Here is a 22566-nt window from a genome sequence, read left to right on the forward strand (position 1 = left end):
GCCCGTACCCCGGGCCAGTCTTGACAGACTCTGGGGTTGTGCGCCCATCTCACTCAAGAGGCCAGGGGCCAGCGCTGTCCGAAGACACTTCCGGGTCACGTGGCCAGCGTGACAAAGCTGCATCTGGCGAGCCAGAGCCGCACACAGAAATAGTCCTGTGTTAAAGTCTGTGTGAATGCTGGGCTTATAATGCTGCTTTTTATAACCTTATTTTGCTGAGGTGTTCATAAAGGGACAAATGTTGCCATTCGAACCAGCAGCATAATGCAAGCAATAAGCTTGAAGCCAGGGAAATCACAAAAGTAACTGGGACAGCTGTATTTGTAATTTTTAAATATATCTATATTCCTGGCCCATTGATGGGGGACTAGAATTCTGAGTGAAATTTGCCCCCAAGCTGTAGGATTGTTTGTGTTTTCCTCCTTTTCTCAAAACTAAGTTAACACAGGAAATACCCCTGCAATTAAATATTACTCCAGTGTGGCAGCATTTCAGTGGCTCTCTGCAATAGGGCAATGTTTATTTGGTTTTCAGAAAACGATTATTAGACACTCTTCAGCTGTAGATCTCCAAAGATACACCAAAATTAAAAAAAAGCAAAATTGAGCAGGCAGTTAAAAAGATCCAATGGAAAAATAAAAGGCCTGGCAAATAAAAGTAAGTTTTCAAGGTGGTGCTGAAAAGAAAGGCAGTGCTAAGTGACTCTCTGTGTCTACTGAAATCCATAAATGGAGTGCCACAGCTGTAAAGGCCCTGCCACTCCTCTTAATTCAGATGATAGGCTGATCTAGAGCAGGGCCTCTGAAACTGGTCTCAACATTTGGGTGATTCCATTCAATATATCTTGCAATAGCTCTTCTCCAGCTGAATCACAATGCAACATATAACCAAGCATCACCTAGCAGAAATGGAGAAATTTTGGGCAGGCTAGGGCGAGAGAAATCTGAGGCTAGATGAAATAGCTTAAACAGGTTGGATTTCTTCTTCATAATGCCTTTAAAACACTGTGCCTCTATCAATGAAAGAAGACCATCTCCTTATAAATGGTAACTTCCAAATATATAATAGGTTTGGTAGTTGATATATGGGGGGGGGGGGGGGAGAGAGATTTTCAGTAACCAATAAACATGCCACTCTCCTTTTGTGACTTTCCCCTTTAGCAACAAGCAAGATTGACTTGACAAGTTTGACTCAACTTGAAATTAAGGAGTTTTCTCTCCATTACATTTTGTTTACAAGCCCTGAAACAGAGTGAAGATAAACACTCTTGTTTTCCCCCTCCATACTAATGTCACTGAGGATCAGTGCACTTTTCATAAGCAGCTCTGCACAGAGACACATTTGTTTTGTTTTTAAATCTATCTGAACAGCTCCTGCATTGTAAGTGAGGCTTGAGGTTTCAAAAGGACAGTATATTTTCATGCCTGTTCGCATCTGCCCAGAACTAAGTGCCATTGAGTTTGATGGGCCTTATTCCTGGATAAGCATGCATGGGGGTTTTAGTCTTTCTAATTCATGTGTCGTGTTTTATCCATTTCAGCTCATAGCTGCCTGACAGGAGCAGGCAATCTGAAAGTATTGACCAAAATTGTGTGGGTGTCAAGGAGTCAAAAACCGGGGAGATAGACACATAGGGTGACAGAGAATAGGGTGTGAAGAAAAAAATTGGTAGCAGAAAAAGTGGGAGAAAGGGGTGACAGAAAGAGAGAAAATGGAGTTCCCCATCTATTTATGGCTCTTCCCCCTCCCCACTGCCTCTGACCCCAAAATATATCTCCCATTATTCCCAGGAGAATATGGTGTATACCACAATCCTGGTATACAGACTTGACAGTTTTGGCCTCTGTGGGATGCTCTGCATATTCGGTGAAGCTTCTCAGGCACTCCTGATGCTTTCGACTACAACTCCCATCAGCCCCAGCAATCATGGCCCGTTGAGGGATGTTCAGAGTCTTCCAAAAACTGCCGGAGGGCACTAGGTAGCGGGAAGCTGCTTCGGAGGCGTCTTCTAGCCATATATCCCAAGTTACCCCGGAGTCCTCCTTATGGGACCTGTTTCCCACTGGATGATTCATCATTGGAGCTGAACATTAGGGCAGAGGCTCCCGGAGGCCAACATAATAATGGCAACATTTTTTTTTAATCGCGCCACTCGCGCGCTTTGCTCTGCTGTCCCTTCCCAAATGTTTGTTACTCCTTTCCGGTTTCTTGGGGGGAGGGCGCGCGCTTCCACCTCTTTCCCTCTGAGGCCACGGGTGGATCTGCCACACGATCTAGTTCCGCCCTAAACCGGGTGGTAACAAACCCACCACGTGCACCCCACCCTCCCGCGTCGCTTGCAAAGCTCCATACAAACCAGGCGCCCGGAAAAACAACTAAGCGACGCTTTTCTACTTCTGCTGCCCGGGAGCTCGAGACTGCAGCCGCCGGCGATCAATAAGTGGGTGGACTCGCGACTCCTTCGGTTGCCGTGACTTTGATTCTTGTTTATTCTTCGCCGCCTGCGAGCGCGGCGCCTCCCTCCCTACGTCTATCCAGCAGCCAGCCGCGCTTCTGGGTGCGAGGCGTTTGTGTGTGTATGCGCGCGCGTGTGTTTGTGTCGCGGGGAGGTTTCGGCTGCTTTGCGCGCACATGCACGCGCGCGTCTGGGGACAGAGCTGGAAAGCAACAGGGAGGCACACAGGCTGCTGTTGCTGTGATCCTGCTTCTCCAGGGCCACTTTGCAAAGGCTGCTCGAGGAGGAGGAGGAGAAGGAGAAGGCAAGCTGCCACCGAGGCGGCTCGCTAGAGATGCGCGCGGCGTGATGCTAGCTGCTGCTGCTGCTGCTGCTGCGTGCCGCCTCCTCTTCGTCCGCCGCGCCTCTCTCCTTCTGTATCTTTCCTTCTGCTAACTGATTCCTTTCCCCACCCACCCTTTCCCCCACCCTCTCTTCTCTTCTTTTGCTTGGCTGCTGCTGCTGCCTGCTGCCGGCAGGACCCATTTGCTCCTCTTCGGGCTACAAGAAGGCAGATGATGAGATGTCCGGGGCCACGTCCTCTGCGGACCAGGAGGAGGCAGCAGCCCGCACCATTTACTTGAACCAGCCCCAGCAGAGCAAGTTCCACGACAACCGGGTCAGGTAAGGGGAAGGCGCACCAGGGGGGGGGGGGGAGAGAGAGAGAAGCAGAGTGAACTGTGTGGGAAGTGACTGCTCTGGATTGATCATCCAAATGGGCCAGGAAAGAAGTTAAGCTTGCTGGGAGTGGCTCCCTGACTTTGACTCCATCCTACAGCTCTCAGGCACAGTGGTCTTGTTTTTTTGCCAGAGGTCCACTTTGATAAAAGTATTCATGTGGTGGTGATGGAGACTGGCAAAGCTTCCACTCACAAACCCAGCGTCCCAAAGTGGCAGAGTTGCCGAGTAAGAGGCAGCATTTGCCAGCCATTTCTTATTCCCTAATCCAGAGGTGATTTAACCTGAAATGTTTCCAGCAGTTGCTGAACTACAACTCCCATCATCCCCAAGCATTAGCAGTGCCGGTTGGGGCCAGTGGGAGTTGCAGTTTGGGATCTGGAGGTGCTCTGATTCACTACATGTTAGCTGGTGGGTCTAGACCTACTAGTGGGTCACAGCCTGGTGCAAAGTGGGTTGCAAGAGGAACGCTGCCACCATGCAACCATAGGGCAAAAGATTAAGAAATGGGTCCCCAAATGCACCTTTGTTTCAAAAATTGGTCCTGAGTCTGGAATAGTTGACTTAAAAAATAAAATAAAAAATTAAAGTTTTCTCAGTGTACAAAGGTATGCACAATGTCTTTTTTCAAGTTACATTTTCCATAGGTCATTTCATTTGTTGAGACATTAGGGTTATATTTGGAAGAAAGGGGGGAAGAGGTGGAGGGGGGAAAGGCGAGTGGGAATAGTTGACTTTTGAAGCATGATGTGGTTGGTTGGGAGGAGTAGAGGCCTAACTGCAACACAGGAACATATAATTGGGAAGATGTCGTGGTTTATGCTTGCACATGTCCACACCAGGCTGATTTCTGTTGTTGCTGTTACAAGGGAGGGTTGTTTGTTTGTTCCATCTTGGCTCTGGCCCATGCTGAAGCTGTGTCCTTTGAGCCACAACAATAGCTGTGTAAGTCGAGTGAGTAACAAGCAGTGGCAGGCAAGGACCCAGTGTGCTCCTCCTGGCCAGAGCAGTCAAGAAAGGAAGAGAAGGTCAGTGGCAGGTGATGGATAATAGGCTCTTATTTGCAGGAGAATAAGGCGAGAGGCAGTAACAGGTGGGGCACAATGGTGAGAGATCAGTTACCAGCCATCGTACAGCGGCTCTCTCAGCAAGACAATTACAAGGCCTAATAATGGATGGCACTGTTGGCAGCTCCCGTACCAAGGAGAGAGATTGCAGCTGTACCGAGCTTGATTTTTGGTCTCTCAAAGGGTGCGGGAATATGCCATGCGCGTGAACATAATAAGCATAATGTTCATGCACTTACTCACTTCCATACAGCAGCAGGAGCAGAGTCATGCTTTAGACCTCATGTTGCATCCCAGTCCTACCCTTAGGCAGAGTCAGGCAATCCCATCAGGTGGCAGATACTGAGGGGCAGAAGGGAAAGCAATGGTAGACCCTCTGGCCATTCCTCCCAAGCCCTCTGGTAATTCTGTTAAGAGATTAGAGCAGTGTGTGTGTGCCACAAAGCCTGTCATGCCCATCGCCAAAGTCTGACAGATATTGATTCTTCCAGGTGTCAGGCAGGGGTCTTTTTCATCACCTGAAACCTAAGCCTCATTTTTCCTAAATAATTGTATGTTGAGTAAAGTAATGGAGAGAGTCATCACATAGATCAGTAGACGCAGTTAGGTCTGTGGTTAGAGAAACCATAGATCAAACTTGTTCCCAACCCATAGCTTTCCATACATCATATTGGGACAACATACTGGGTTAGTTGCAGATAAAAGCTTTGTGACATGCCTGCAATGTAGAAAGGGGCCCTTACAATGTTGTAAATCAAAGTCTGTTCCAGTGAACTCAGTGTGAAATTAGTTTTCAGAACACCGCCAGCAAAAATAAAATACCTGTCCATGTGACGCTGACACATAAGCTTATGCTCATATTCTGTGCTAAAGAATGAAATGTTACCATCTCCCCTTTTCCACCCCTCTCTCTTCTTCCACAACCCTATATTGCCTATACAGTAATGTCTCTGAATATGACTGACTTCTTTGAATGATACTATGACTTGAAAACAGAGTCTCAGTATATTCTATTGCTACCCAAGAAAAGCTCAATAAAGACATTAAAGAAAAAAAGCTAGTAGAATTGGAGCCAATGTCCCATCTTTTTCCACCTTGGTGGTGCTTTCAGTGATAAATACAGTAATTTGTAATTTGGTCAGAGAAAGGGAGGGGAAACCCCATCATCATAAAGCTTTGCTTTGGACAGCGAGTTTTAAAAATCCAATCAAGGCAAAGTAAGCAGTGTGTTGGTTGAAGACTTTTAACAGCCCTAATAAACAGCAAGGCTTTGATCAGCAGGCTCCTCGTTGTGTTTCGAAGTGGTTATAGCTTCAATTTAAGGAGATCAGCAACAATTTGACAAAGTGCCTCAAAATAATTTATGCAACCGAATTATGCAAGGAAGATTTAATGTAATAGGGTGATGGCTCTTTGGCACACCCTGAGAGCCTGACAAAACACAATGTTGTTCCTGGAATTAAAGATGGTGTGGATGGATTTTCAAAGTGCAAGTGGAAAGCGGGAGGAGGTGGTCCAGGTTTGTATCCCAACCTTGTGTGTTAGGGGGCTTTAACCCTTTGCTCACTGCTGTTATCCTGATCTGGATCAGGCCATCTGCACTAGAAAAAGTGAATGGGTCCCCCCTTGGGTGTAGCAGCTCCATTCTATCAACTCTGTCTAATATTCAAGGGTAGGGCATTCCATTGGGGAGATGCCACAACAATAAAAGCCTGATTCCTACATTGTGTGGAGCAGACCTCCTGTTAAAATGGTATGGATGGGAGGCCCTCATCTGCAGTGATTGACTAGGCATCTAAGGGGTGAAACAATCAGGCATCAAGAGAATTACCTTTATGAATTTTCTCCCAACACTTATCTGAAACCTGATTCCCTCCAACTTTCACTAGTTAGTTCTAATTCTGTCTTCTGAAATGACAGAGAACAAATAATGCCCCTCCACTTATTTGAGATGTGTTTTGTCTAGGAAGCTTTCCATGACTTGGTTCCTGGGGTTTGCCCCATTGTTGTTAAGAACTAGTTTATTGACTCACTTTTACAGCTTTGTCTTACTGTGATTATACTTGCATATAAACATTACATTTAAAACAACAGGATTACCATTTTCCAACCTGTGTTATTACTAATCTGTCTGAAACTCTCTTGAAAATAATGTCAATCCTCTCTACTCCCTGAAACAAAGCAGTATGCTTAAGGCCGCAGTGTTATGCACACTTACCGTATTTTTTGCTCTATAAGACTCACTTTTTCCCTCCTAAAAAGTAAGGGGAAATGTGTGCACGTCTTATGGAGCGAATGCAGGCTGCGCAGCTATCCCAGAAGCCAGAACAGCAAGAGGGATTGCTGCTTTCACTGCGCAGTGATCCCTCTTGCTGTTCTGGCTTCTGAGATTCAGATTTTTTTTTTCTTGTTTTCCTCCTCCAAAAACTAGGTGCGTCTTGTAGTCTGGTGCGTCTTATAGAGAGAAAAATACGGTACCTAAGAGTAAGGACCTGTCTGTACCATACATTTAAAGCATCATCATACCACTTTAGGCAAGCATGGCTTCCCCAAAGAACCCTGGGAACTGCAGTTTGTTAAGAGTGATGAGCATTGTTAGGAGACTCCTATTCCTCTCATAGAACTACAATTCTCAGAGTGGTTTGACAATCACCCTTCCTAGGGAACTCTGAAAACTATAGCTCTGTGAAGGGAATGGTCTCCTAAGAAATCTCAGCTCTCTTAACAAGTAAGTCAGCAAGTCCCACTAGATTTAGTGAGGCTTTCTTCCTGGTGTCTAGGTATAGGGTGGTATTCAACCAAGTTTTACTCAAGAGTAGATCCATTGACTCCATTCATTTCTCTGCATCTGCTCTTAGTAAACCCTGGTTGAATTCCACCCATAGGAGTGCAGCTTTAAGCAGGAACTTAATTTTCTCCTGCTGAAATCAATGGAACTTTGAATTGTTTCACTTTGACCAGATCATGCCTTATATAAATAACGCGCACAATTTTCCAATCTACTGATTATCTGAACATTTTGGATAAATGATCCTCTTAGGCTTTTAAGGGCTGTGCATTTGCTCATACAGCAAAATATTTCTGTACTGCTTGACAAGTGGGAGATGGGGACTTCCGGAGGCGGCGCAAAACGGCAATGGCGGTCCTCTTTACTCAGTGAAGAGGGGCTCCGCGAAAAAGGGTCCTCCGCTACGGCGAAGCGGAGACCCATCCAGATAAACCGCAGGCAGAGCGAGCCTGTGGCCGTGGGACTCGGCGGGTGCCAGAAGCCCCCCCAGAAGCGAGGAAGGGACCTCGTAAGAGGCTCCGGATCGTGAACGGGGGAGCGGCGCTGTGAGTTCATCGCTCTTTTCGCGGAAGTGAAGCCGCGCTGCTGTTGCTGATGAGCGCCGACCTTTCTTCTTGAAAAACATCGAGATTGGCTGCAATCTACCCGTGAGTAAGGGGTACCAAAGTACTGATTAAGGATTAACTTAAATTTGTCTATTTCGGCTGAAAACGGGAGGCGAGTAACAGGAAGTCCGCCTTCCGGTCCTGCTAATCGGAGCAAAGCAAAGAACCCGATGCGGGCTGAAGCGTTAAAGAGATTTTGAAAGAAGTAAGAAGGGGCATTAATAGACTGTGTGTTTCTAGAAATTGAAAAAGAGTGAAGAAATAAATGTTTTGGTTCAGTGTGCTAGAGAATCTTCCTCCTATTGTGAAGAGATGTGGAATTGAAGGGGATAACCGAGTTATTGGACTGCCAGTGTTGCAAATGAGTACTGTCAGGCTGCTGAAACTTTTCTTTTAACATAAACTGTTGCATTGATGGATACACTATCGCTTTAATACTGTCATCGAAACCTCTCCGTTACCTTGTGGCACTAATTTGAAACAGAACTTTCTGAAATCCTCCTTTCTGAACTTGGGGATTTCAGTTGAAATAGGAGCTTTGATGGTGGAAAAGAAACTTTCTTTCCTTTGAAAACCCCCCCTAGTGGATTTGCGGAGGCATAGTGGTCTGGGAACTGTATCTTATTGGGATTTTTTGTGGTTTAATTGTTTATACTCTGGACTTGCCTTTCTCATGGATTGAAAGACTATTTGACCTTGAACAGCAGCTGTGGAATGAGTGGCCCAGCGAAAACAAGAGCAGCTAAAGCTAAGGAAGCTTTAGCTGAGGAAGCTAAAGAAAAGAAAAAAGACAAGAGAGCTGGGCAGCTTGTCCAAACAACCTTGATTCATCATCGTAGATCCTCGGTGCCAACTGTGTTGACGGCGCAGGAGGAGGAAGTTGAAACGCCTGCTACAGAAGAAATGGCAGCTGGAGGAACTGATCCAGTCTTGAAACAAATTTTGGAACAATTGGCACTTTTGAATAAGAAGGTGGACGATCAGTCATCTAAAATTGATAGAGCTACATCTACTATCAGCAAGCTAACAGATCAGGTTTCGCAGCACACTCAGGCTATTGAGAAACTGCAAGGAGCTACGGCGGAGAACTACAAATTAGCTGCGGAAGCCAATCAAAAAGCTGAGCAAGCGTGCAAGAAGGTGGAAGAGATCAAAGGGGAAGTAAGACCTCTGAAAAGACAGGTAGGAGAACAGCAAGCCTACCTGTCAATGGTGGAACTGAAAAGTAAGGAATGTAATCTTAGGCTGAGGGCTGTCCCAGAGTTGGAACAGGGCAACCTAGAGAAATTCTTGACGGAGCTGTTTTCTAAATTTTGGGGGGTTGAAGAAGATAAAGATTTCAAGATTGTGACGGCCTTCAGACTGGGAAGATCGGTTAAGAAAGATAAGTCCAGAGACTGTTTGGTTTGTTTGAGAACAAGAGAGGAAAGAGACAAGATATTAGGCCAACACTTTAAAAAATCCCTGGAAGTCGAAGGCAAAAGGGCAGAAATTTATAGAGACATTCCTAAATATTTGTTGGACCTTAGAGCCACATACACAGACTTGGCCAAATTGTTAAGATACAACGCAATCCCTTATAGGTGGGAATTTCCTCAAGGTCTGTCATTCACCTATAAAGGAAAGAAGGTAAGAATTAAAACACCAGAAGACCACCAGAAGTTCCTACACGACAACGAGGAGGACCTCCAAAAGAGAGCCGTAGATTCTTGGCCTCCACCACCGGGATTACCACCAGGATCCATACCATCTGGAGGCGGCCCGGCACCACAGCTTCCGGAAAAGGACGACAAACTAGATACCCAACTGTGATACCCAAGAAGTAAACCGGGATGTCTCTACAGCTTCTTAGTTGGAATATAAATGGCGGGAATTCTCCAGAAAAACGCAGAAAAGTATTTCATATTTTGAAAAAAGAACAATTGGACATTATTTGCCTGCAAGAAACACATGTGACAAGACTCCATAGAAAAGTGCTAATCAACAAAAGGTTAGGCCAAGAATTTATTTCATCGGATAAAGTTAAGAAAAGAGGAGTGGTGATTTATGCAAAGGAGAACTTGTCCCCAAAATTTGTATTTAAAGACGAACAGGGCAGAATTTTGGCAATTGAAATCCAGACACAAGGTGAAAAGTTTTTAATTCTAGGAATCTACGCCCCAAATGATGGAAAATCGGAATTTTTTAAGAAGCTGCACGAGATTATGCTGGACTATTTGGACTATAACAACATTATCATGTTGGGAGATATGAACGGTGTCGCCTCAGTGAATATGGATAAGTCACAAAGCGCTAATATAACGAAAGATGGCAGACTTCCAAAAACCTTTTTTGAAATGACTGACAATTTGGATTTGATCGACATATGGAGGATCAAGAACCCTCTAGGGAAAGAAGGAACTTTCTTCTCTGAGGCCCATATGACATGGACGCGAATCGACCAAATATGGATAACTAGAGGGCTGGCACCCAAGACCAGAAAAGTGGAAATCTGCCCAAAAACCTGCTCCGACCACAACGCCTTGAGAATGGAATTGAGACTAAATACAACCGGATCGTTCAGATGGAGAATGAATGACGCCTTGTTAAGAGATCAGGAGATTGTTAAGAAGGCCCAAAAAGTTTTAAAGGACTATTTCGAAATAAACTTAAAGACAAATGTGGAAAAAAGAATAATTTGGGACGCAAGCAAAGCAGTGATAAGAGGGTTTCTAATACAACAGAACACGATTAAAAAAAGACTCTGGAATGAAAAGAAGGAGAAGATCTTGGAGAAAATAAGAGAAGGAGAGAGAAAACTGAGATCCAGGCCTAAATCAAAGGAAGTATTGAGAGAAGTGAAGTTTTTCCAGGCACAATACTCGAAACTGATAAATCAAGAGGTGGAATGGAAAATTAAACAAATGAAACAAAGATCCTTCGAATCTGCAAACAAATGTGGAAAATTGTTAGCCTGGCAGTTGAAAAAGAGACAAAAACTTAACACAGTTACAAATCTAGAGATTGAAGGGAGAATGGTTCAGAAACCCGATGAAATTAGAAGGTCCTTTCAGAGATATTTCAAAGAACTCTACTCTCAAAGGCCACAAAAAAGCTTAGAGGTGGACCAATTTGTTATAACTAATGGATTACAAAAAATACCCCAGGAAATGAGAGCAACCCTGAACTGTAATATTACAACCCAAGAAATCGAATGCGCCATTCAGAACCTCCAACTGGGCAAATCTCCGGGACCTGATGGGCTTACTTCCAAATATTATAAGGTACTGAAGGACTCATTGACACAACCATTGCTGGAAGTTTGTAACCAGATTATGGAGGGGAGGAAGGCACCGGAAACGTGGAAAGAAGCTTTCATCACGTTGATTCCAAAACTAGAATCTGAAAAAACTCAACTTAAAAACTACCGTCCTATCTCACTCCTAAATGTGGATTACAAAATTTTTGCAGACATTTTGGCAAGTAGGTTTAAGAAAGTCTTAAATGAAGTGATTCATAAGGACCAAGCAGGCTTTCTCCCTGGTAGGCATTTATTTGACAACACAAGAAACATCATTGACATTTTGGAGTTTTTACAGATTAATTCAAACACAAGAGCGGTGTTGATTTTTATTGATGCGGAGAAGGCCTTTGACAACATTTCTTGGCTGTTTATGAAGAAAAATTTGGAAAGGATGGGAGTAGGGCGGGGGTTTGAAAATGGAATAGAAGCAATTTATTCAGAACAAAAAGCCAAATTGATAGTAAACAACGTGGTGACAGAGGAGTTTAAAATTGAAAAAGGGACACGACAGGGGTGCCCTCTATCTCCTCTGTTGTTTATTTCAGTCCTGGAGGTGCTACTGAACATGATTAGAAATGACCGGTTGACACAGGGAATTGTGGTCGGAGAGAAACAATATAAACTGAAAGCTTTTGCAGACGACTTGGTATTAACATTACAGGAGCCAGCCTCTAGTACTAAAAGAGCGTTAGAATTAATTTCTGATTTTGGTCGGGTGGCGGGATTCAAGCTGAATAAACAAAAAACCAAAGTTCTAGCAAAAAACTTGACAACTACTGAAATAGAGGAGTTCAGAAAAGAAACAGAACTAAATGTGGTTAAAAAAGTAAAGTACCTAGGGGTGCACTTGACCTCCAAAAATTTGAACTTATTTAAGGATAACTATGAGAAATGTTGGTCAGAGATAAAAAGAGATCTGGAAACATGGTCAAGATTAAAACTTTCCTTGCTGGGCAGAATAGCTGCTATAAAGATGAATGTATTGCCGAAAATGCTATTTTTGTTTCAGTCCCTCCAGATCGTGGATAAGGTGGAATGTTTTGGAAAATGGCAGAGGGATTTATCTAAATTTGTCTGGCAGGGCAAAAAGCCCCGAATAAAGTTTAAAATACTAACAGATGCGAAAGAAAGAGGGGGGTTTGCCCTGCCGGACTTGAGGTTATATTATGAAGCTGCAGCCCTCTGCTGGTTGAAGGATTGGATTCTATTGGAGAACACCGACGTCCTTGACCTGGAGGGATTTGATAATGCTTTTGGGTGGCATGCATATTTGTGGTATGACAAGGTTAAAGTTCATAAATTGTTCAAAAACCATATTGTCAGAAGGGCAATTTTCATGGTCTGGTCAAAATATAAAGACTTATTGGAGAGTAAAACTCCGAGGTGGCTCTCACCGATGGAGGCCAAAGCACGTAAAAGACTCAATATGGAGGCCCACTGGCCTAAATATTGGGAAATAATTGAAAAAATTGGAGATAAATGGAGGTTACAGAGTATGGAAAAGTTAAAAAACAAGGTGCGAGATTGGTTGCATTATGCTCAAATTCAGGAAGTTTTTAAAGCAGACAAAAAAGTGGGTTTCCAGGAGGAAAAATCGAAACTAGAAACAGAGTTGCTTGAGCCAAAATCTAAGCTAATTTCGAGAATGTATAACTTGCTGCTTAAATGGAACACACAGGATGAGATTGTCAAATCCTCTATGATAAAGTGGGCACAGGATTTGGGGCATAACATTATGTTTGAAGACTGGGAAAGGTTATGGAACACCGGAATGAAATTCACGGCATGTACTGCCTTGAAGGAAAACATTATGAAAATGATATACCGGTGGTACATGACCCCAGTCAAGCTTGCAAAGATATATCACCTGTCCGATAATAAATGTTGGAAATGTAAGGAAGAGGAAGGGACATTTTTACACCTCTGGTGGACCTGCCCGAAAGTGAAGGCCTTCTGGGAAATGATACATAATGAACTAAAAAAGGTGCTGAGATTCACCTTACCTAAGAAACCGGAGGCCTTCCTTCTGGGCATGGTAGACCAGAGGATGGTCAAGAAAGATAGAACTTTCTTTATGTACGCTACTACAGCAGCGAGGATTCTGTTGGCAAAGCACTGGAAGACACAAAATCTACCCACATTGGAAGAATGGCAGACGCAGCTGATGGACTATATGGAACTGGCTGAAATGACTGGCAGAATTCGAGACTCGGGAGAAGAAGAAACGGAGGAAGTTTGGGAAAAATTTAAGGACTATTTGAAAAAGCATTATAAGTTGTATGAATGTTAAAAAATGCTCCTCTCTAGGAAGGTATAGCTTCAGTATCGGCAAATTTCTGAATTGATAAATAAGACACTATAAGACAGAAGTGAGGTAACGAAATATTTTTATTGTGTGGAAATTAAAAATTAATGTAATTGTATTGAAATGTTCACATCAGATAACACGATAAAATGGAAGATATATTGTTATGTATAAAACAAGTTAACAAATTGCTGAGGTTTTGGTTATACAGGGAATGCAGTGCCCGGGAGATGGGGGGAGTCCATTGGATTTATGGAAGTATGTATTTGAAAGTGGAAATTTGTTTATTAAAAACCTAATAAAATATTTATAAAAAAAATGACAAGTGGGAGATGGCAGATGCCCATTTAAAATTATGTCTACAGAATGTTATTTTTTATTCTGACTTACCGTGATCTTGTAGTATGTTTGAACAGCTTTAGTTGTTTTTATGTTTCCTTCCTTCCTCCTTATTGCATCTTGGTTTAGACTAGCCTTCACCAACTTGGTGTCCTCCCCACGTTTTTAACTACAATTCCTATCAGCCTCACTTGGCATGGCTGCAGTTGTCACCTGAAAAAATCAGAAAGGTGGCTGGTTTGGGAAGGCTAGCTTTAGGTATTAGCTACCTTACCTTATTGTTAGTAATGTTTTTTATAGGAGTGTACTTCAGTCCTGGATACCTTGGTGATTCAGGACTACAACTCCCATCAACCTCAGCCAACTTAGCCAACACCCAAGGATGATGGGAATTGTAGTCCAACAACACCAGGGAATCCAAGAGTGTTGAAGAACACTCTTCTAGAAATGCTTTTGGTGTACAAACTGCTTTGTAAATATTATCTAATAGATCCTCCTGTACACCTTGTGAGGCATGATGGGAGATTTACTTATCCTAAGTTACCCACAGAGGTTCACGGCTTACCAGGGATTTGAACCTGGTTTCCTCGCTGCCAAGCAGAAAATGCTAAATTTCCCATAGAAAGTTAGAGATGGTGTTCAAGTCAGGCTGATAGCTTGTGTGTGTTTGCATTTTTGAAGTGGGTGCCCCAGAAGGCTTAAACTGGACATCAGAGGAAGTTGTGGAGATGTAGTAAACTCTTAGTAGCATGAACAAAAAAAATTCCTTCCAGTAGCACCTTAAAGACCAACTAAGTTAGTTCTTGGTATGAGCTTTCGTGTGCATGCACACTTCTTCATGGTTACGGCTGGAAAGGCTTTGAAGGTCAGCCAGTGCAGCTCTTGGCACAGACTTTGCACAGAGACAGGCTCCTTCTATTTTGCACCCTTCTTAAAGAAAAAAAGAGTAGCTAGCAAGATGTGTAGAGACCTCAAGAAGACATAGGGAAGTGCCCAGGGCCCATCTCTCCAGGGCAGACTGCATAGGGTTAGGGTTGGGTTAGGGTTAGCTAAGTTGGCTTGAACTTGGTTTGTGGACCTTGTGTTGTCTTCCCCCCGTTCTATGCATTGTGGGGTGCTCCCAGGCTGTTTATATTTTGGAGTGGGATTTAGCCACATATCAAGTATTTCGGATTGTATAATTAAAGTTGATTTGGATCTCCTGTACAACAAACATCCTCTCCCCCACCCTTAAAAAACCCCCAGACTTTTGCAATATGGAAAGGGATGAGAAGATGCACTGGAAAGTGTGGGATAATGTTTTCTTGATGCAACATCGTCTAGCCTCCCTGCAAACAAATTAGGATGTATGATCAATAAACAGGTTGTCTGGAAGTGATTGCAAGGTGCAAGCCTATGCATGTCTGCTCAGAAGTAAGCCCAATTAATTTGAATGGGACTTACTCCCAAGTAAGTGGGTATAGGATTGCAACAATAGCTGCAGTCTCCCTCTTTTTTGCGATTCATCATTAGGGAAGGGTGGGACCACACAGAGAGCATGTTGTGCATGCCGTAAGAGCGCATTGCAGTGAAGGGAATGGGAGGCAGAAAGGCCAGGAGACCTTTGTTGCAGCCTCAGAAGAGGTTGGCAATGATGATCTTTTTTTATCTGCTTGTTTGGAAGTTCTTTGCAAAGTGCATCATTATGTGTTGAGCACAGCAGGAGATTTGCTCTGATAAACAAAGAAACACACAAGCAGGAGCTTTAACAGTTTTTAATCTGAGAAAATATGCATTCCTGATGCTTGATTTCGTATTCTTTCTATTTTTACCAAGGAAAAACAGAAGCCACCTCAGTTATTCTTTTATTACAGATTTAAGTGGTTTACTGGCTGCAGAGGCACTGAGATGAAAACACACACCTCATATTCAGATGTGCCCTGGGAACAATGAAATGGATAAAGCAGTGCTACATAAGCCATGCTATATTTGAAAGACAAGTGATGTGTGTGAGAGAAAGAGACAGAGGGAAACAGGCGAATACTGCAAGCAAAACGATGCCGTTTTTGACTGTAATGCAATTTTAATAGTTAATTGGACTCTTTGCAAAGAGTAGCAATAAGTGACAAATATTGGAAGCTATAATTATGGGTGTTATAGTTTTCACTTGAAGAACTTTAGCTTCTGCTTGTTAGTTTTAGCAGTAAGACACTGGAACTCAGTGAGTGACCTTGAGGCCAGTCACTATCTTTCAGGGTAACCAACGCCACAATGCTGATGTTGTCGTGAGAATTAAATGGGAGATCTTGTGAGTGCCACCATGAGTTAGAAGTGTTGGCTTTTTGCAGTATGATAGCGCTGCAGAGAGCTTGCTGGGGAGACCATGCATTAAAAAGAAAGGGACTCTAAAATAACTTAAACAAGGTTTTAATTACAAAAACAAAAACTCCTTATACACTAAATACATTAACAACAAACCAGACCCAACCACCAACCCAACCCCCAGGGTAACGGGAGAGCTAGGTGCTGCTCCTTATATACTACACCCAAATGCTGACACACCTTAATCAATGCAACTCAGCAGCACCTGCTGTGTTTCGCAACTGTAAAGCTGGGTCTCGTTATCTTGCTCTGGCCCTTGCTCTGGCCCCTTAAAGACATACACATTGGGTGGAACAATGATGAACCTTTACATTTAAAGAAACCATTCAACAAGAAGATGGTACAATCCTACAAGGGACGCGGGTGGCGCTGTGGTCTAAAGCACCGAGCCTAGGACTTGCCAATCAGAAGGTCGGTGGTTCGCATCCCCGTGACGGGGTGAGCTCCTGTTGCTCAGTCCCTGCTCCTGCCAACCTAGCAGTTTGAAAGCACGCCAAAAAGTGCAAGTAGATTAATAGGTACCACTCTGGCGGGAAGGTAAACGGCGTTTCTGTGCGCTGCTCTGGTGTTGGTGTTCCATTGTGCCAGAAGCGGTTTAGTCATGCTGGCCACATGACCCGGAAAAACTGTCTGTGTAGTGGACAAACGCCGGCTCCCTTGGCCTGTAAAGCGAGATGAGTGCCGCAACCCCAGAGTCGTTTGCAACTGGTCTTAACTCTCAGGGATCCCTTTACCTTTACCTTACAATCAAACAAATAAATAAATATGACCATTCCATCAGTAGCACGGTTAGATGTCAGAGCCCAGCAAGCGAATAAACAATGCAGAATTAAACTATGGCATTCACCATAGCTCAAGGAACTACCAAGAACTGCTGGTCTATGTATTGACTCCAGCCTCAGAGTTTGTATGCCACTAAATACTAGTTGCTAGAGAAAAGAAGCTGGAGAGAACCATGGCTCACCTCTCTTGCTTGGGGGCTTCCCAGTAGCTGGCCAATGTGGAAACAGAATGCTGAACCAGATAGGCTTGATCCTGTAGGGCTCTTTGTTCCAGGGGTTTTTGTACAAGATTGCTGTTTCCTTGTGGCAGATAAGGCATGCGTGGGCTCAGAGCAGTGTGCACAGGGTTATTTCATTTTAGAACAGTCCTGTGAGGCGGGTTGTGCTGGGAGAACCTAGCTGAAGAATATTCCTTAATAGGAATGCTGAATGCAGTTTGTAGCCCTTTGGATTGCAGTGCAGAGGGCAGAGGAAGGGGGGGGCAGGCCGCCCTGGGTGTCACCACTGAGGGGGGTGACAAAATACCAGGCGGCACTCACCGCAGGGCCTGCAGCACACCCGAGCCACGCATCTCTCCTGGGTGTGACGTGGTGGCTTGGGCGCCTGCAGGCTCCGTGCTGCTCCAAACAGTGCACCCGCCACCTGCCCCTCACCTCAGCTGTAGGGCAGCTGAGAGGGAGAAGGCAGGTAGACTTCTCAAAACATCCTGCCCCAGCTCGTCGTGCCCCATGGGCGGCTGGTCCCACCTCTGGGTGCAGGGCACACGCGCTGCCCCAGGCACCCGATTGGCTTGCTCCACCGCCAGCAGTGGGCTATCATGCCATGGCTTCATGTCTGCTCCAACGCATTCCCTTTGCTGTGGTGCAACACTAAGCTGCCCAGGTATTAAGAATTGCCCCTTTGCTTCAGCATCTAGCAGCAGCTCTGCACAGAATCCTGCCGTGAGAGATTTTGTGGAAAGATGACGTGGTGGATTTTGACACAGAAACATTAAAAAAAGAAATGAGGATGAAGCGTAGTGCCAGAAACTGACAGCGCTAAAAAAAGATACCAAGGTATTTGTGTGCCTTCACAAATGGGGGAAAGTTGTGTAGATTTATGTTAAGGGATTAACAACGGAATTAGCATTTCTGCTAATGTCCAATCCAGTCAGCGGCTTTGCTGTTTAGCCAGTTTGTAGGCCTCAAATAAATAAATACAGTGGTACCTCAGGTTACATATACTTCAGGTTACATACGCTTCAGGTTACAGACTTCGCTAACCCAGAAATAGTACCTCGGGTTAAGAACTTTGCTTCAGGATGAGAACAGGATGCTCTGGTGGCGTGGCAGCAGTGGGAGGCCCATTACCTAAAGTGGTTAAGAAGAGTTTCAGGTTAAGAACAGACCTCCGGAACAAATTAAGTACTTAACCCGAGGTACCATTGTAAATACTTTTTCAAAATAGGTGCTGGTATGCATTTACTCCCAAACACCTGCCAAATAAAATCCACATGCAAGGTGCAAATAGAACAGTTGTAAAATACTGTTCGGTTTAAAGAATTGTCATTCCTTATGACCGGGAAGCTGCCCTGTTCAGAGACACCACTGACCCATTTAGGTCAGTATTGTTGTGGGGTGTTGGTGTGGGCATTGAGCTTGGCAGCTTTTGCATGTAGAGGAGATGGTCTAGCACTGAGCCAAGGCCCTTCCCCGATGCAGCCCATGATGATCAAGGATGTTATTTGAGAATGAAATTCACGCAGAGGGCAAGCACCTCTGTGACAGATGAGGGAGAAAGGAGTCAGGACCAATTTAAATGATCAAAACAAACATTCTAACATATTTTTGCCTGTGAAGATTCTAGGGATGATGGAGAGCGCTTTGTGTTACAGTTTTATAGCTGTGTTGAGAAAATGAATATGTGGTTGAAAATGTAGAAGATGGGCAAATAAAATGAACAGGGGGCTGGAGCCGTGAGTATCCAGCTAGTACATCAGCATGAAGCGAGCATAGCTAGTGGGGGGGGCACAGCCTTTGAGAGGCACAATCCATTATTTGGTGTGTGAGTCACTGCAGTGGTGATCACCGTCACAGTGGCGACATCAGCCATGCATTTGGTGTCACTGTGGATGCAGCCTGCGCACTTACAGACATGCATGCTTTGGAAAAGATGTGTATGTGAGCAGGAGCATCACCAGTCAGGGGGCTTCTACATGTGGACAAGTGCCATATGTACCTAGATGGGCAGAACTGTATGCATGCTTTTTTAAAAAATAATGGTTTCATTTTGCAAATTGCAGCCCAGAAAGAACAACAACAAAAAAGCAATCTCATGTTTCACTGTTACAGTGCACGATTGGAAAGAAGTGATAAGCGTTTAAATCAGATAAACAATAGGCAAAACAGCTATCTGATAAAGCCCCTCCGAAACCCAGTGTGGGTCTCTGGAGGTCGTGAACTCTCAAGAAGTTATGAAAGTTAGGAACGGAAACCAAACTATGTCAAACTGATTAGATGCAGTTTGGTCCCTTGCTTTCCACCCGTATCACCCGCTGGATCTTTCCATGAGAGCAAGAGTCAAACACGCTTATACCAACTTGCATTAAAATGAACTCAGAGGACGTTTCCGGCCTCTGGCTGTTGTTGATCCGGCTGCAACCAAGAGGAACAATTAATAAGATATTTATGGCTGAGTTTGGGGCCGGTGAAAATAGAGAGAAGAGCTAAAGGGGCTGCTTTTGGGATGATCTGGTTAGCTATTTTAGAAACATGACCAAAGATTGAATCCCAAAAGCTGGAGATGTTGGGCAAAACCACTACATCTGGGGGGCAGGAGCCTCAGTCTTATCATCCCTCCCTCCCAAGCACTCAGGATACATATGCATGGTGTTCCCTTCCCACTGATGCCACTGCATGAAACATTTATTGAGCCCGTAATTGTGGGAACATCTATATGCTCCTGTATCCTTTCTAGATTGTGTCCTGGGTTGTGGCATCCAAAGTCTTGACAGGGCTGGGCTCTAGTAGGTGACCTGCTTTGGTCAGCAGATATTGGGACACCATTGGAAGTCTGCAACTAGTTGCCTAGTTTAGCATTGTATTTTCACCAGCACCATGGAGTTGCTATTTGGATTTTTCTTTCCCAGGCACCAGCATATTTGGGCTGCCTTGGACCTGCGCATGAACTTCCTCCACTGTGTACAGCCACACAGGTGGTTAGTGTGTTCATCTTTTTGACAGTGGATGGGAGGAACTAATCTCAGGCATTCTCTCCATCCCCACTCGTCTCCGTCAGGGGATCAGCACTGCCAGAAGTGGTGGGGCTGGCCATTGGGACTGATCTGTACATATGCAGATCTTCCATAGAATAGAGGTTGTCGTGGTTGGTTTCTAAAAACAGAACATTAAACATACAACTCCAGAGGGGTCTCCAGAACTGAATGGAAATGTAGTACTTTCAAGTTAAGCTTAGCTCTTAGGGGCAGGCAGTTGCAAACTCAGTAACACCAGACAATTTTCATAAGTACGCAGTATCTGATTGGAATGAAAAGCAACTTAGCACCATGAAATGCTGCAAGACCGGTATTCTTATAGGAACATGTGATATAGGGATTAGGGCAGTGGGGGTTATGGGGGGGGGACGCGACTAATCTTAGGTCAAAATAGAAAAGAAAAAAGCTAATATGTGTGAGATGGCTGTTTTTGCTCTCTTTTTTTTAAGTGTTAGGTCTAGGTAACTCACGTTTTTCACCTTTGACTATAGCTTAATGAATTCAATACTTTCCATTTTCTGTGAAATGCTTGTATCAGGAGGTAGAACACAGGTGTGTCTCACAGTAAGTTGATTCCATCGTTTTAAAAAGAAGGGCAGTTTTAAAAAGAAGAGCTACACATGCAGTTCTTTTATGCTGAGGTAGAATCACAACAGGCATCGCCATCAAGGCAAAACCCTTATCAAGGCCTAACAAACTTATGCTGGCTCCTACTCTGTAGCTTTTTCAGTGCCAACCGAATGCTTTTTCTCTTTTGGCTGGCGTTAGTATGATGCCCAGATTGAAGGATTGTAATGTATATATTTAAAAGATTTTAGTATTAAATTGTATTTGTTTTCTCTGTCTGTATTATTTGTCATGGCCAGCCCTACCAGTTGCAGAGTAGATTATAACCCTTTTAAATAAATTAATTGAAGAGAAACATTTCTTTTTAAAAATCCTTCAGGAAGTACAAACGTACAAATAACACCTGTTATTGAGCAGTCTTTTTCTTCGAATTGGAGTGTGTACTGGCAGCAGAAACACCTACTTGACTAGGCAGAAGACTCTGAAAAACATCCCCCATCCTCGGTCAGTTTTTATCCTTTTGCTGAAACTGTTAGACGTCACCTGGCTTTTCAAATCCATCATTATGAGACTAGTATCCTGCTGCTTATACACCTGCCTTCTTTTTTTTTAAGTGACCTGCTTTAAGAACAATTATGGCTTGAAATATTGGATGAATACAGACATCTTTATCAAACAACTTTAAAAAACAGCATCTGTTCTTTGCTTACTTTTTCCACATCTGTTGAAAGGTGGTGCGACTTCAGAGTGATATATTGATACTGTTGCTTCCAGACCATTTACAGGAAGGCCTCTGGCAAACAGGAATGTCATAACAATGATATTGCGCCGTGGGTTCACCTTGACAACATACAATGGGCCTGAGGCAGACAATAGCATGTTCTTTGTGAAGTTTGCACAGCTTCCCACGATGGTTCCACTTGGTCAGTCTTCGTAGCTGGTGATAAATTAATAACTGAAAATTTTACTCAACAGCCTGTTATTCTTCCTACTAGATGCCTCTCATTTAAAAGTAAAGCCAACCTACCAAGTGCTTCCTTTTTGTTTGCTTTAAAGGATGTGTCACTATATATAATTTGCAAACACATGGTAAGACAGGTGACTAGTCGAAAGTAAACCTGGGAAATGATCTATAATGAAATTAAGAAAGTCCTTAAATGGACCTTTCCTAAGAAACCTGAGGCTTTTCTCCTGGGCATGGTTGGCCAAATGGTGCCAAAGAAAGATAGGACTTTTTTTATGTATGCAACCACAGCAGCAAGAATTCTTCTGGCAAAGTATTGGAAGATGCAAGAACTACCTACTCTGGAAGAATGGCAGACAAAGGTGACAGACTTCATGGGATTGGCAGAGATGACCGGCAGAATCCGCGACCAGGGGAAAGAGACGGTGGAAGAGAACTGGAAGAAATTTAAAATATATCTTAAAAATTGTTGTAAAATTGAGGAGTGCTAGGATGTCAAGGGGTATGAAGTAGAGAATTACAGCTGTAACTAATAAATTTGAGGAAATTTAATGAAAAGGAAGTTAATTAGATAAACTGATTAAAGGGTTGCTAAAGAATTTTGGAATAAGGATGCAGCGAAAGGGAGGTATGGGGAAGTCGATATATGTTTAATGTTGTGTTTGTCTTTGTTTTGTGATGTGTTTGTTTTTTTATTATGTGTTTGAAAAATCAATAATTTTTTTTTTTAAAAAAAAGACTAGTCGAAAGTAAACCTTGCCTGTATCATGAAAAATCCACCAGAAATAGTTTCATGCACTCATCAAAGTCCTCCTTCCTTCTTATTATCAGACATCGTGATATATCACTATATCATGATGTTTAACTGATGATATATCACAACGTTGAAAACCAGATATCGCCCAGCCCTACATAGTAGTCACCACTGCAGATACACACACACACACACGTATACATATATATGTGCTCAGTTTGGATGAGGAAGTGGACTTCTGGCCAAGATGGTGCCTGATGGTGCTGTTATTAGATGAGAAAATCCATCCTTTTCTTGGTACACCATTTGGATTATCCAGACACAAA

At 43.6% G+C, this 22566-nt stretch overlaps 1 protein-coding gene across 6 annotated transcripts in view; it reads left to right on the plus strand.

The window, feature by feature from the left end:
• Window positions 1–22566, plus strand: part of ATP8A2 (ATPase phospholipid transporting 8A2) — a 308445-nt gene that overhangs the window by 30900 nt on the left and 254979 nt on the right. For 4 of the 6 annotated variants that reach the window (XM_081909320.1, XM_081909321.1, XM_081909322.1 and 1 more), the window contains exon 2: window positions 2974–3118. In XM_081909320.1, the coding sequence (XP_081765446.1) occupies window positions 2974–3118 (145 nt within the window). The remainder of the gene's footprint in view (window positions 1–2973; window positions 3119–22566) is intronic. The other 2 variants (XM_081909323.1, XM_081909324.1) reach the window with 2 other exon arrangements.

This window comes from Podarcis melisellensis, assembly GCF_964234715.1.
Source record: "Podarcis melisellensis genome assembly, chromosome: 4".
NCBI lineage: Eukaryota > Metazoa > Chordata > Lepidosauria > Squamata > Lacertidae > Podarcis > Podarcis melisellensis.